This window comes from Otolemur garnettii, unplaced genomic scaffold (genome assembly GCF_000181295.1).
Source record: "Otolemur garnettii isolate 467f Iridium unplaced genomic scaffold, OtoGar3 scaffold00021, whole genome shotgun sequence".
NCBI classification, from domain to species: Eukaryota; Metazoa; Chordata; class Mammalia; order Primates; family Galagidae; genus Otolemur; species Otolemur garnettii.
This window is the reverse complement of record NW_003852416.1, coordinates 23,544,320-23,559,952: the sequence shown is the minus strand read 5'-3', so window position 1 is coordinate 23,559,952 and position 15,633 is coordinate 23,544,320. Positions and strand designations below refer to the sequence as shown.

The 15,633-nt window shown below is 35.1% G+C and overlaps 1 protein-coding gene across 5 annotated transcripts in view; it reads left to right on the top strand.

Moving 5' to 3' along the window:
- LOC100940807 (ligand-dependent corepressor) overlaps nt 1–15,633 on the top strand; it is a 144,939-nt gene that overhangs the window by 113,412 nt on the left and 15,894 nt on the right. The window contains exon 8 of one of the 5 annotated variants that reach the window (XM_012803671.1): nt 1,168–10,652. The exons of 3 other annotated variants lie outside the window; for them this stretch is intronic. In XM_012803671.1, coding sequence (XP_012659125.1) covers nt 1,168–2,137 — 970 coding nt within the window. In that variant the 3' untranslated portion in view covers nt 2,138–10,652. Of the gene's footprint in view, nt 1–1,167; nt 10,653–15,633 lie in introns of those variants that run through there. One more of the 5 variants, XM_023511626.1, reaches the window with a different exon arrangement.

The window sequence follows — 15,633 nt, the reverse complement described above, 5'->3', positions numbered from 1 at the left end:
TGTATTATTTACTGATGACAGTATTGCCTGTGGAGTTTTGGAGAACATAGTTGGTTTATCATTATCATAGTTGGTTTATCTGCCAAATTCCTCTTTTGTGCCTAGTTAATGAAATCTTTCTCTTGGCATGCTTTGCTAGTTGCCATTCATAATATTGATAGTCTTTCTGTGTTGTGAAAATAGAAACTTTATGAATTAGCTTTGTAAAAGTAGTTGACTTTTTAAACATTATTTGAAAGCTATGCACTTAATGTTAAAATAAATGTTTGATATTTCAAAAGAATATCTAAAAAGTTTTTTTTTAACCAAAGAAAACTGTTACAACATTGTTTATGTATCTCTGACAATAATTATTTTCAGTAGAACTTAAGGAACAAAGTGTTAGGGAAAATAAAGAGTAATTGCTTTTAAGGTTGGATTATTTCAAATGGAGAATCATGATACTGATGTATTTGCAACTAGTAGTGTTTTAAAATGAAGAAATATGGTAAGTTATAATGTAATGGGTCTTTTGTTTTACTTTATTCTCCCCCTGGGGCTGGTAGCTATATATATATATATATATATATTCCCCCCCCCAAGCAAAATAAGAAATGTTATTTGGAATTATTTGATTATTGATGACGAGTATCAGCTTGTTTGTGGGATGAATGAGCAATTATCTATGGGTTCCATCAGTGTCAATGGTTCCAGTTTTATAATTAGTTGTCATGAATATTGAATACATTGCATTAAAATAAATAATTTGGCTTACTCTTTTATTACTGTACTTGTTTAGTGGTAACGTCACATTGGCAACACAATTCTGTGTAGATCCATGGAGACTGATGATTACTTTGTAATTAATAATTAAGATGCTATTTTCAGACAGTTGCGCGAAACTTTTTCTCCGAAAATTTGTGAACCCAACCAGAGACCAGCTGACAGGTTTAATTTTTCTTTGCCCAAAAAGCTCCTGATTTTTTTTTCTTTTCACTTTTTCTTTTTTTGTGAACAAGTTTTAAAACTAACTGCTGAGACCATTTTTTTTAATTTTAGAGAAAAATAAGTAAATAACACAAAGTGATGTTACCCAAGCAAGGCCTTCTAATAAAGGAGTGGTCCCCTCACCCATCCCTCCCTACCTGTGCAAGTCCTGCTCACATCAGTTTCCTTCCATCCAATTAGGCGACCTGGGAGACCCAGCCAGTACCGCCCAGACGGACTTCGGAGTGGTGATGGGGTACCTCCAAGAAGCTTACAGGATGGAACCAGGGAAGGTTTTGGACACTCTACATCACTCAAAGTTCCACTGGCTCGATCCTTGCAGATTAGTGAAGAACTACTGAGCAGAAACCAATTATCCACAGCTGCCAGCCTTGGGCCATCTGGATTACAGAATCATGGACAACATTTAATATTATCCAGGGAAGCCTCTTGGGCAAAACCACATTATGAGTTCAACCTCAGCCGTGTGAAGTTCAGGGGAAATGGTGCACTCAGCAACATCAGTGACCTTCCTTTTCTTGCAGAAAATTCTGCCTTTCCAAAAATGGCACTTCAAGCAAAACAAGATGGAAAAAAGGATGTGAGCCATTCATCTCCTGTAGACTTAAAGATACCACAAGTTCGAGGAATGGATCTTTCTTGGGAGTCTCGCACTGGTGATCAGTACAGCTATAGCTCTTTGGTAATGGGTTCACAAACGGAGAGCGCGCTTAGTAAAAAATTAAGGGCTATTCTTCCAAAACAAAATAGAAAAAGCATGTTAGATGCTGGACCTGATTCTTGGGGCTCAGATGCTGAGCAGTCTACCTCTGGACAGCCATATCCCACATCGGATCAAGAAGGAGACTCTGGCTCCAAGCAGCCTCGGAAGAAAAGAGGGCGTTACAGACAGTACAACAGTGAGATACTGGAGGAAGCAATCTCAGTGGTTATGAGTGGAAAAATGAGTGTTTCCAAAGCTCAGAGTATTTATGGGATTCCCCACAGTACACTGGAGTACAAAGTAAAGGAGAGGCTGGGCACTTTGAAAAACCCTCCAAAGAAAAAGATGAAATTAATGAGGTCGGAGGGGCCAGATGTTTCCGTAAAGATTGAATTAGATCCCCAGGGAGAGGCAGCACAAAGTGCAAATGAATCAAAAAATGAGTAGGAATACTGTAGAGTGCCAATTACTGTACAAACTGGGTGAGCACTACTGCATCATTGTTCAGCTATCATTGCTTGCACCTGACTTCATTTACTGTGACACTTGTTTCTTTGCAGATTTTGCATTGACTTGTGTGTACAGAGGTGAAAGGTGCATTCCAAATGTTGCATATTTTAAGATTTTTATGTGCAGTATGGCTCGGAATATTGTTTGGCCTTTTGCATGTTTCTCTACAAAAGAGAATTGAGTTACCTCACAGAGAACAGATACATGGAAGTGGACTCCTTGCCTGTAGAGCCTGCATGCTTTTCTTTCCTTCTGTTTTTTCTTAAGTTATATTTGTTTTTACTTTTAAAAAAAGAAGAGGAAAAAAGCCCCCTTTTACAAACCACCTCTGTCATATTGGGAGCTTTATCATTGCAAATTGGAAAGCCATCTTGTAAAATTATTCACATTTTTCTTCTACAATTCAACTAATTGAAAGATAAAACTAAGAAGAACAATGAAACTTTGAATTTGAGATATTTGATTATTCAGTGATAATTATTTGGGTCATTTATAGTTATACTTTATAATTTTCTTCTCTTAAATTTACTTAACGAATTAGCAAGCTATTTAGTGCTCACCCAGAGGGGAAGGAGGTGAAAAACATGCACACACTACCTTCAAAAATGCTTCGGTTAATTGCTTTGAACACTACCTTTGCTGTAATTTCATTCATAATTTTCTAAGGGTACAATTTGGTCTCACCCTCAAGTGAGGATATAGCCTTATCTCATGGAGGACGAGCTCCTTTCTTGCTAAGGAGCAGTCAGGGTACATTACATAAAACAATGGAGGATGCCTCATTTTAGCAAACTAGTTTTTGTTGTTGTTCTTCAATCCTTTTGTAGAATGGATCATGTGCTAAGGACTGGATGACATTACAGCAGCTAGTTCAAGCTATTTAAGATTGGTTTATTGGGGATGAAAGAAATAGGGAAAGAAATATGTATAAGTAATTACAGTATTGCAAAAATGGTACTTAGATTTTACAGCCTCAGTAGTCTGCCCAGTATCCACATTAATGAAGGGTCTGTGTATGAGATGAAAGGAAAAAAATATCAACTCGAAGATACCCCAACCCAGTATGATTTAGGTTGCATATCAGTTCTAACAATGATTCATTCAGGAGTCAAGCTCGTTGGAATTTTTTTTTAACTAATCCAAATACTTATACAAGGGTAAGAGAGGGGTTTTTTAGTTTTTATTTAATTCTGTTGATTTGAAATTTATTTCTTTTTTTGGCATCCTATATGATATCCCTTTCTTTTTCTGATACTTAACTGATACTCATGGTTGTTTAGCACACACTTCAGGACCTTTCACATCATATTGTATAAGCACTCCTTAAAGAACATCGAAGCTTTTTTTGAGATAGGCTTTTAAAATTACAGTAATTAAATTTGGAAAATTTATTTTCTATAGCTTTTGCAAAAACAACAGATAAGTAAAGCTCATGGAATTTAATTTTGCATTAATGACCAAATTAAAATTACTACCTGTTCAAAACAAAATCCACGCCACATACACCTTGTATTCTAATCTTCTGAGAAAGGTAGTCAGGCCCTTCTAAATGCTTAACCAAAAAACAAACAAAGCCCATTAAATTTTAGTGTAAAATAAAATCAAACTTGGAGCATTGGTTAGATTGAGGTTGATAATTTCGGGTGGATACTAACAATCTGAAGAGAAATAGGTCCAGCTATTCCTAATGCATAAATTCTTGCTGGAAACTTTAAAGCAATTAATTAAATTAGGTTAAGAATAGTTTTCCCTCAGCAACCTATGTGTTCAAAGGTTAGGCACACCATTGCTGTTATTAAAATACACGAACTGCTCATTCTTGACATAGCTTGGGTGTGGGTTCCTCTTTTGAGTTGGTTATTTTGTGTAGCAGTCTAATCAGTGGATAACTGAACCTGTTTCCTCTTCCTAGTCTTCTCAACAGAAAAAGCAGTTTGGGTTTAATACCAGTATGTGACTACAGTGTTTTCTCTCCTAGCTGCAAGTTGCAATAAAAAATACATTATGAATTACGTGGCTTTTATCTGCAGTTGAAGGAAGTTTTACAAAGTTTGCTGAAAGCAAAGGCCTAAGTTTATGAAGGATCGCCTCCTTTGTTCCACACTCAAGAATTTGTCGGCACATAATTAATTGCAGCTCTGGTGCCTTTTTGCATAATGTTTGGTAGCCTAGGATTGCTGCAGAAAGGTCCTTTGAGATTAATTTGTGCTTTTATCCCCTCAGAAAGATATCGCTAAAGGCCCATTTAAAAATCTGGCCCTAAAAGTTCAACTTCTTTAGAGTTTTTACTGTTCAGAGAGGTTTAATCGTATGTGGTAGTCTATATAAGTGATGTATGAGTTGAGTTATGTAAATTTTTGTCATTGTAGTGTACATGGAGTGATCATTCTACTAACATAAATATTTTCTATGTGTGTTTCAGTGGATGACAATCGAGCAGCAGAAGAATGGTGTGCCTACCCTTTAATGCTGCAGTTTAAATAAGAGAACTTGTATTGTGTCATTTCAGATTGTAGGCTGAGAGTTGTAAATAGTGAAAATTTGAGTACTTCTATTATTTGTTTTGGTTAGAAAGTGAATTTTAAAAACAAACCAAACTCTAAACTTTCTCAGATTAAAAGTCTTGAGACCTGAAGATTGTAATATTCATGTCTGTGAAGCTTTGAAACATTACACTTGAGATCAGTCATGACTTGATATTCAGGTAAATTTCTTTTCCATGAAGCTTTTGAATAAGCATATTTCCTCCAAAGGTCTCTCTCTCTCTCTTTCTTTTTGAGTATAGATTATTTTAAAGCACTAATTGCATTACATTGGTAACTGCAATATAAAATAGCCATTATTGTTTTGTGAAGCATGGTTGAAATTAGATAGTGGTCCCTTTTAAATTTCATGAGCCTCTCAAAAAAGAAAAAAACTTAAAAAAAAAAAACAAAGCTGCTGAATATTTCAAAAGATATATATTTTACCTTATTGTAGGTTTTGTAAAGTTAGTTTGTAATATTCAGGTGCACTTTTAATGTTAACTTTTGTGTTCTGAGTTCCATTATACCATGTGTTTCTCAGAGGTGGCTCATCACATGGCTGGCTGTCAGTCTTGGTGCCGCAGTGATTCCTTAAATCTCTCTCTCTTGATTTGCCACTGTTCTGTATTGGCACTTTCAGTGTAGATACTCTGGTTTGGGAATGTCTTCATAAATGTGTGATAGAGATTGGTCCATTCACATGCTTAAGTTCTGCTAATCAGAATTTTGCATGGCCCAAACAACAGTTGACCATCTTTATGGTGTGGGAAAGTATAGTTCACAACTGTCTTTGTCACAAAAGCCTTTTTCCTCACATTTTCCAGTAAGCAAATGAGGACATTACTCAAATAGTATAACATTATTTGAACTGTTGATAGGAGATAATGTATTTAAGATAAATTTTTGCATTTTTAAAGAGAGAACATTGATACATACAGTAGATAAAGCTCTGGCACTGTAACATCAAAAACACTAAATAACTCTGTGGAAGGATATCTAGTTGGTATTTTTAGCTATAGCTTTCCCATTTCTGAGACAGCATAGTCATTACACTTGATGATAATGTAGTGTATTATAATACTTTGTTCAGTAGGCTTACCAGTTACTCTGAATTCTGTTTGTGATGAGCTTTATACTTTTTTCTGTTCCCCAAATACCATGAAGGACAAGGTCTCTCTTTCAGGAAAAATAATTTATATTTGTGTATAATACTTTTTAATATTAAGTTTGTTGTTATTCTGAAGTTTAGGTGTTGCTTGATAAACCTTTGCTGCAGCAGATCATGAATATGAGTAAGGCTTTGTGTGATATAGGGGTCCTTATGTGGAGTTAATTACAGTTCAGTTCTGGTGAGCAAGCTCAGCAAGTGTGAAGTGTGTTAGCTTTATTTGGTACACTTTTACTTTACAATATCGAAGTGCTTTTAGAACTCTGGTTATCTTATATAAACCATTACCTCAACCAATTGGCATTTCTAATCCCCAACATTTTACCTTAGCTGTAATGTAAGCTATATGGGATCAGATAGTAAAACAATAAAAGGCACAATGAAAGTTTAGTTCCCAATTTTCTGGAGAGAACTCTAAATCGGACTAAAAATGACTACCTGTTAAGGCCCATATCATAACTACCTTCTGTCATTAGGCAGTACATAGCAACCTTTGAGCTGCTATGTGTTCTCCCCTTATCCTAAGCAAGCACACAGTGCCAGGCCTGGTTCTAAGCCTTTGTGATTTCTCTTATGTTTCATTGATTCTTAATAGTGAAGCTTGGATTCATTTAGTTATTTTCATAAAACAAATTAATAAGCTCAATGTTAAAACCTGAAAAATATTTCGAGTAGTTAACAGTAGATATGACAGATCAATGTCATTTTCTTTAACAGCTTTTATCCTTGTAGATTTCATTTGAAACCACGTATTTTTGCTTTTGTAATTCTTCTTTGCCTAAATGCCAGAGGTTGTTTTCTTCATATGAACCACTCTTTTCTATATATTCAGGTTGCTGTCATTGGTGATAGAATAAGGCAATAGATCGAATTGTTCCACTTAATGTATTTTAGGAGATTTTGAAAGTTAAAGCTTAAGTTTTAACCTTCATGAAGATAACAAAGGTTATTTTCTTGTTACCTTTCCATTGGAATTAGGTTTTCATTAATCCTGTGGTCAGGCCAGTATTATTAAACCTGATGGCTTAAGCAAAACAGTCCATTTAGGATACTGTTAAGCTATATAGGGATTTTACTTAAAAGTAATACTTTCAAAATCTACTGAAAAGGAAAAAAAGTATAATTGTGGTACAAGAAATGCAGACCTCCAGACTCTTTCTTCTTAGTTTATTTTGGATTAATTCTGTCCTGGAGACTTGAATAGGATTTGTGAACGCAGTGACTGAAGGGAAAATAGAGGAAATTCTTTGCATATCCTCTTTTATTCCCAAATAATCTTGCAGTCACCCTTCAAAGAAGCAAACATTAGACTTGTAGCGTAACACTGTAGCTGTATGTCCTAAGTGTTATGAAGGAGATTGGGAGGCAGGGGGTGGAGTAGGACAGGAAAGTATGTAGGCTTTTGAGAAGAGGCTAAAGATTCTGCCCTAAAAATGAGTTGCAAGATAATGTGCTAAAACTTGGGCCATCTTCATTTAATAGGAAAATATTTTAGATTGTTTGAAAACAAGAATGGAGGCTAATTAATGTTGATTTGACAAATAATAAAATAGGTATTCTGCAACTATTTGGGGGATAATTTTAAGGTTTCCAGTTCATTTAGAGCTGTATCAATAAAAGCTGAAAAGCAAGCACTTTTAGTTAATCATAGATTTATTGGATGTAGCAAATATTATAATATTTAATCTTTATTGTTTGAATGTGGAAATGAACTCTTTGCCCCATCTTGAACTGTCATTGTACAGGCTCAAGATGATCTTTTCAACACTGGAAATAACCCTACACACATACCAAAAAAATCTAAAGCAGTAAGACATATTTGAAGATCCATACCTCTTAAACTTTTTAGATTTGTCTTGGGAAAGAATTTATGAACCTATAACCAGTATTAGTACAGTCTTGGGTTCCTTGTTCTGCATAATTGCACCCTTTCTCAGGTATGTCCTGAAAACATAAATTTTAAAATAATCTCTTTAGAGATTAGATTCTCAGTGGATAGTGTGTAAGAGGACTAGGGGTGGGGGGTGGGGGTAGTTGGACACAGGACACTGACACAGTAGAGCAGGGATTTTTAACAGTCAATAGCCAAATAGAATTTCAATCTAGAATATTTTTACCCCCTCAGAATGAGTGAAACAATTTCTGTTATTTGATATACCTGGTGCTACACTCCTAAAAGTCTTTTCTTTCATCCAGGTGATTTTTTTTTCCTGCTTGGTGGAAGGGTATATAGTAAACTTTACTGTCACTAGGAAAGCACTTGTCCAAAATGTTTAAAGTTCTAGAAAAGGGATAATTCAGCACTTTTTCTGTTACAACACTAAAGTCTTAATTTATCTTCAGTGTCTTAGGTACTGTAAGTTTTAGGATGATTATTTAAAATATAAAACATACTACATAATATGGGGTCAGATCACATTTATATAAATTTTATTTTAAAAAAGACAATATCATTTTGTATCTTTCTGGCAATTACAAGTGATTGCCTCAATTTATCTATCATTAAGCATTTCAAGCTTAAGAATTTAGAATTTGAGAGAAGGCAAGGGGGAATATTCCCCAAAATAAAAAATTGTATCAGACCATTTTAGAAAAATAAATCACTAGGAAAATGGGTAGGGATTCTCTCCCCCTTTAAGTCTTCAGGGAATGAGCAGTATTTAGAGTCTTTGGCTGAAATTCAAGCCTTTTTACTGTGTAAATTTTTAATATTAATTCACTGACATGCTTTTTACACCAGAGGACTGAAAATGGATCTTAATGTTTTTAAGTTGTGGAAGGGTATATTTCTAAAATGAGGGGGGGAGGGGATAATTAACTAGGATAGTATTACCAGCATTAGTAAGTTTAAGAAATTTTAGTATGTAATAGCAAAGTGTTTGATTAAAAGTCTAATCCTATATTGCTAGTCAAAATTAGTTACATTCTGATCTAGGAAAGATATAGTCATTGGATATTGGTATGCTGTGCTGTCAGAAAACCAGACTAAGATAGAAACCTTTATCTGACTCCCACATGTTGCTTGTTCTGATGGGATGTATACTTTACAGCAGTTTATTTGCTGCTTTGAAAAAAGTGTATAAACTATACATTTGGAGTGTTTGCATATAATTCTATAATTCTTTATAACCTCCACTTTGAGCTCTTAGACATTGGTATTTTATCAGTCCACACTGTTCAATAAAACTAATGTTCTTAGGAATCCAACTTGTACACACTGTTTAAAAACCCTCAGGGACAGTTTACACACTCTTCTCACTCAATTCAGGTACTTTGATGCTATTCTTAAACCTAACAGTGACTTGTATTTTTCTGTTTTGCTTTTATTTCGACGTGCTGGTAGCACATCTTTGATGAATGTCAACTTAAAAACTCAGTTCAGGTATCCAGGTATAACTCAGCCAAACAGATTTTAAAGCTGCATATAACTCTCCAGCACACAGTGCCTCACACTCTTATAGTGGCATTCTGTATATTCAGTTATTACTACTGAGCAGATAATATGGGGGTTCCTGTTAACAGTGTATTTTTTAAAAAATGTGCATAAATGTATAGCCAGCCCACACCAGACATACACACACACACACACACACATGCGCGCGATTAAACTGTATATTTTTAAATGCCACTAATAGCCAGCACAATGAAAAACAAAAGACATTCCTAGCTGCATCTGTAAACTTTTAACAAATGCAGTTCTTTCTTGATGTGGCTCTTGCTTCTTCACCATAACTACTACTAAATTCAAGCACTGGTCCTTGGATGTCTGACCTCTACATTCTAGTTTATGCAATGTCTTAGAGAATTTTGTGCACTGGCCACTGTGATGGAACCATTGGGCCAGGAGTGCTTTGAGTTTATCAGTAGTGATTCTGCCAAAGTTGGTGTTGTAACATGAGTATGTAAAATGTCAAAAAGTTAGCAGAGGTCTTGGTCTGCATATCAGCAGACAATTTTGTCATTTTATTTTTTAGCCTTGAAGTCCTCAGTAATAAATTTCTGATGTGAAGTTCTAATTCCAATGTTTTAGTTCTTTGCATCTTTGATGTTAAGACTTGTCTCTTAAAAACATTTGTTTTCTGCAGTACTATCTGTGGTTAACAAAAGATATTGTTCCTCTGCTTTAATATTTGACATCTTACATTTAAATGAAATTCACTCCATATATAAGCCCATAGCCTTTGGAGATAAGGAAAATGGCATCTTTCAGATTTCTAGAAGTTCAAGTGTCATGCAACAAAACAGGAACCCCCTTTACTCTTATGGACCTCATTTCAATATACTGTTTACAGTTTGACGGAATTGTATAATTTAATATTTCTCTTGTACTGTAGTTTATATTTATTTACAGATTTTTTTGTACTGTGTGATTTGAACTTTTTGTTCTTTGCTATGATCAATGTTTATGTAGTAGAGCACTTATGATCACAAATTAAGTTTTTTGGTTTGATTGCACTACATTAAATTTTTTAATGCAGTTCTGATTTTTGACTGGACTAAAATAAGCTGTGTCTTAATGTATGTGATGAGTACTTAAAATTTTAATCCATGTGGTTCCCGCCCCCCTTTTTTTTGCATTGTATGTCAAAAGCGCTAGTTCTTTCGTGCATGTGTAAGATTAATGGTTCCATTGTATTATTTGACCATGACATTTTGGAGAAACATTCCCAGCTGTAATGTTGTGTATGGTAGTTCTCACTGGATGCTAGACTTTTCAAAACCACTATTCTTCTAATAAATTTTGTTGTGAAAAACTGTTTTAAAAGCCTGGTTTGTGCTATTTAAGATCTTAGTGGTTTTTTAAAAAATTCACAAAATGGATTGACTTAGAAGTGTGCTATAAATGCACATGGTAAGCAGAGCTGGTGAATTTTTTTTTTTTTTATGATAAAGTCTTTTGGATGAAATCTTCTTAGATAACTAGAAGCCGATACTACAAAGTTATGCTTTAATATTCAGGTATAATACTACCTTGTAACTCAGCGTCTTTAATAATTTCATCTTCCTCCCCGTACTACCTTAGTTTTCTTCGTTGGATTGTTTGTTCCCTTTAAAAAACTCTTCTGCTAAATAAGATAATATTGGTATGTTCATTATTCCTTTTGGCTGGACTTAGTTTTTCATGATTTTCTTACAGTAAAACCTTATGCTGGGGTTACTTGCCAAAAATAATTTTTGTTTGCAGCTTTTCTGAGGGTTAAGTACAAAAGCAACATTGAAAGTCAATTAAAGTTATTTATAGTAGTTCTGATTCTTGGGAGAAAGCTGTTAATTGCTTTTACCAGGACAAATAAAGAACAGAATTATGTATTCAACATTTATATTATGGTTTTCAGAAAGTAGGTCTGTAATGAAGCTTTGTGTCACAGAATGGTTCCTACTGTAAAGTGATTAAGTTTAGAAATTATAGGAAAAATATTTTAGAGAGTTGCTTTTTCAGGTTCATGATTTAATTACAATGTAGACCTGGTTGAAGTGATTTTTGTTATAAAGGTATTTTATATAAAGATGATGCTGTTGTTGGCATTTGGTCTAACTTAGATTTTCGTTAATAGTTTCTGTCTCAGGCTATTATGTCACACCTGTAATCCTAGCACTTGGAGATTGGAAGTGGGAAGATTGCTTGAGGTCATGAGGTCTCTGCCAGTCTGAGCAAGAGGGAGACCTCATCTATACAAAAAAAGAAAAAAAAAAAATAGCCAGACATGGTGATGTGTACCTTTAGTCCCAGCTATTCGGGAGGCTGAGGCAAGAGGATTGCTTACGGCCTGCAGTGAGTGTAATTTTTTTGCCATAGCAGAAAGTTGTGGATTTGTTATTTTCCCCCCAAGAATTGTGAATTTCTGTCACGGTACCCTTGTATTCAAATGTAAAAACATATGCCCAGGTCATGTAAGATACTAGGCTTTTCAGCTAAAATGAGTGAATAATCCCTTTCTTAATAAGAAAGTATTTTTTGGGCAGGGGGAGGGATTCATTGAGGGTACACAGAACCAGGTTACATGGATTGCTTTTGTTAGATAAGGACCCTCTTATATTTGTGTCCTGGCCCCAAAAGGTGTATCATACCCCTTGACCCCCCCTCCCCTTTCTCAGCTCTCCCCAGCCCCCATATTTAATTAAGTAACGTAGTATGTTCCTGTCCTTGTTGGATTCAATGTCTACTTTATCATTGTTTCCACAGAATTTTATTTATCCTATTCAAACTGACATTTTTTTTTACTTTTTTTTTTTTTTTTTTTGAGGCAGAGTCTCACTCTTATTCTGCATAGGGTGCCTTGGCATCATTGTAGCTCATGGCAACCTCAAACTCTTGGCCTTGAGTGATCTTGCTTCAGCCTCTGGAATCACTGGGACTACAGGCGCCCACAACAATACCTGGCCAATTTTTTCTATTTTTAGTTGAGATGAGGTCTCAGTCTTGCTCAGGCTGGTCTCTGAACTCCTAAGCTCAAGCCTTCCACCCTCCGTGGCCTCCCAGAGTGCTAGGATTATAGACGTGAACCCCCCCCCACACACACACACTTGGCTTAACTTAACTTAAAAATTGTTGAGAAACTTGTTTGGGGGAAATGTGATAGTATGAATATCAAACAACATTTACAACTAGAGTAAACAGACTTGTTTTCAAAGGTTAGTGGAAAAGAAATATTCTCAAAACATTGTTTTAAAAGAAAAAAGGTTGATGTAATTTTAACAGATTTAAGCCATGGTTCAGTTAGAGTTCAACCCGAATTCAAAAAATAAACAAAAATATCATACTTCATTAAGTATTAAATTCTTTGAGTCTGAAGCTTTTATAAGCATGGGAGAAGACTTTAATACTATTTATTTACTAATAATTTAAAAATGTTATATTTACCTTAATAATTTTATCAATATGGAGTGATAATGGATTGGTATTTTAAACTTACATTTTAGCTTGATAAATTGGAAAGATGGCTTGTTTTTTCATCTCTAAAGTGAGGGTATTATAGACTGAATGGCTTTTATGCTTTATTTCAACTCAACATCTATTAAAAATTAATTTTCTATTAAATGAGAGATAAACATACAAATTGTATTTATTTGAACATTGGAAAATATAGTAACAACCCTATATAAACCCAGGTTTCACCTTTGCATTGCAATATTTTCTAAAGGAATAGATTATCTGGATGTCATTTTAGATGCCTTTTATTTTAAAAACAAGTCCATTTGTTAAGTTTTTATAATGAACAGTGTATGAATATAATGATGCTTTTGCAAAAAATTAGACAAACAATCACAAGTTTGTTGTTATTCATAATGTTTATTTCTGCTGTGTGCAGGCTGGTTTACCTTGAAAATTAGAGCACAAAGGGTCCTAGGGATCATTGGATATAATCCATCTCAAGCAGAATCAATGTTTTATGAGTGCAGATGTCTGGGTCCTACACTGGATCTACTGAATGAATTTATAGGAATGAAACTTAGACATGTTAACAAAATGTTCCATGGAAGTTTTTTGGCTTGGAGCTTTTTCTTTTTTTTTTTTTTAATTGTGGTTTAAAAAAAAAATTAAAACTTACCGTCTTACCTATTTTCAAGTATACAGTTCAGTAGTATTAAGCATATTCACATTGTTACTACCACAGAGGTTTTGATTAACCCACGGGTGAAGCACTATTGATCCCATTCTACTCTTTTTTTTTTTTTTTAGGTTAAAAATGTGGAACTTGGCAAGTTTAAGGGACTTGACCCTCCACACATGATGAGTTACCTGTAATGATTTCAAACCATTTTACTAAGCTCTATACCACTTTGGTACTCTTGACTCAATCTAGAATTAAAATGAGGGATTTTACCTAATGATTTTCTTTTAGATTTAGTTTTAACTAATTAAATCTCAGTTGTTAATTTAGTTTGACTATAGAATAAACTTACATTCCTTTTTGGAACAGAATAAAATCTACATTGTGAAAATAGGAGCACTTACATTCTAAACATAAAATTTCAGTATTAAAAACCAAATTGGCACTAATTGACGACTTTGAGAAAGCTCTCCAAAAAAAGGTGGATCAGCTCGGCACCTGCAGCTCAAGCAGCTAAGGTGCCAGCCACCTACACTTGAGCTGGCGGGATCGAATTCAGCCCAGGCCCGCCAAAGAACAATTATGGCTATCACCAAAAAATAGCTGGACATTGTGGCGGGTGCTTGTAGTCCTAGCTACTTGGGACGCGGGAACAGGAGAATCGCTTGAGCCCAGAAGTTGGAGGTTGCTGTGAGCTGTGATGTCACTGCACTCTACCCAGGGCGACAGCTTGAGGCTCTGTCTCAAATAAATAAATAAAGGTGGATCATGAAGAAAATAAGTAGGCTGTAGAGAGAAGAGAATATCCCAAGTTTGGGAGACAGAATTTGATAGGCCTAGTCTACAATCCCAAGCCTTTCTACTTTCTTACTAAATAATCTTGAACAAGTTATTGAACTTTTTTGTCTTGAACTAACAAGTTATTGAACTTTTCTGAGCATTGGTTTTCTTATCTATAAAAGGAGGCTTATACAATTAATGAGCTGCTGTGTGTAAAATACTTAGCACTGTGTCAGGTTCTGTGCAAGTTAAAAGCACCTAACAGGCATTAATTTAATGTGAGGAGTAGGAGAGTGAATCACATTGAAAGAAATCACATTGAGAGAAAATCACATTGAAATTGTGCTGGAAACTATATTGATTAGAACTTTGAGAGTGAGGTAGATAAGTTTATATTAGATTGAGGCACAGGACAACCGATCTTAACTTGTAAGTCAAGAGCATGATGTTTGAAACCTGGAATGCTGCATTTTGCCATTTCATGGTGCAGTTTTAGGATAAATTAAACCACTAATCATTCTTTCCAAAGACTAACATGGAGCAAAAGGTTTTTGATAGTAGAAGATGCTTCAAATTAAAAATTAAATAAAGTTACATAGAATTTATCTGCATTTCTATTGTATATAGAAGTTTTTGTATATTTTATTCAAAGTTGAAATTTCACATGCTTTGTATCTATAGATTTTTCTTTTGGCATAGGCAGTAGAGTGTGAACAATAAAATAAAAGCTGAGTGTGGGGATTTTTTTTTTTTTAAGACAGTCTCAATTTGTCCCTGTGGGTAGAGTGCTGTGGCATCATAGCTCACAGCAACCTCAAACTCTTAGGTTCGAACTCTTTCCTCAGCCTCCCAAGTAGTTGGGACTCCAGGTGCCTACCACAAAAGTTATTTTTTAGAGACAGGGTCTTGCTGTTGGTCAGACTGGTCTCGAACTTGTGAGACCAAGCAATCCACCCACTTTGCCTCCCAGAGTGCTGGGATTACAGGCATGAGGCATCACAACCATGGGTATATATTTTTAATCACATTTTTTCCAGTGGAAGAATTTGGTAAATTCTTCTGCTGGTTTAATGTGGTTTTAGTTAATGTGGAGGGTCACTGCATTTCAAACTAACAGATCAGAGCATAACTAACATAGTTTAGAGGTGTCCATTCCAACATTTATTAATTTGACTTGAAACATACTTGCCAGGAAGACTTGCCAATGTAACTTTGATGAAATAGAGATGGGTTAAGAATAAATCCATCAGCTCGGCGCCTGTGGCTCAAATGGCTAAGGCGCCAGCCACATACACTTAAGATGGCGGGTTCGAATCCAGCCCAGGCCCGCCAAAACAACAATGACAACTGCAATCAAAAAATAGCCAGCCACTGTGGCGGGCGCCTGTGGGCCCAGCTACTTGGGAG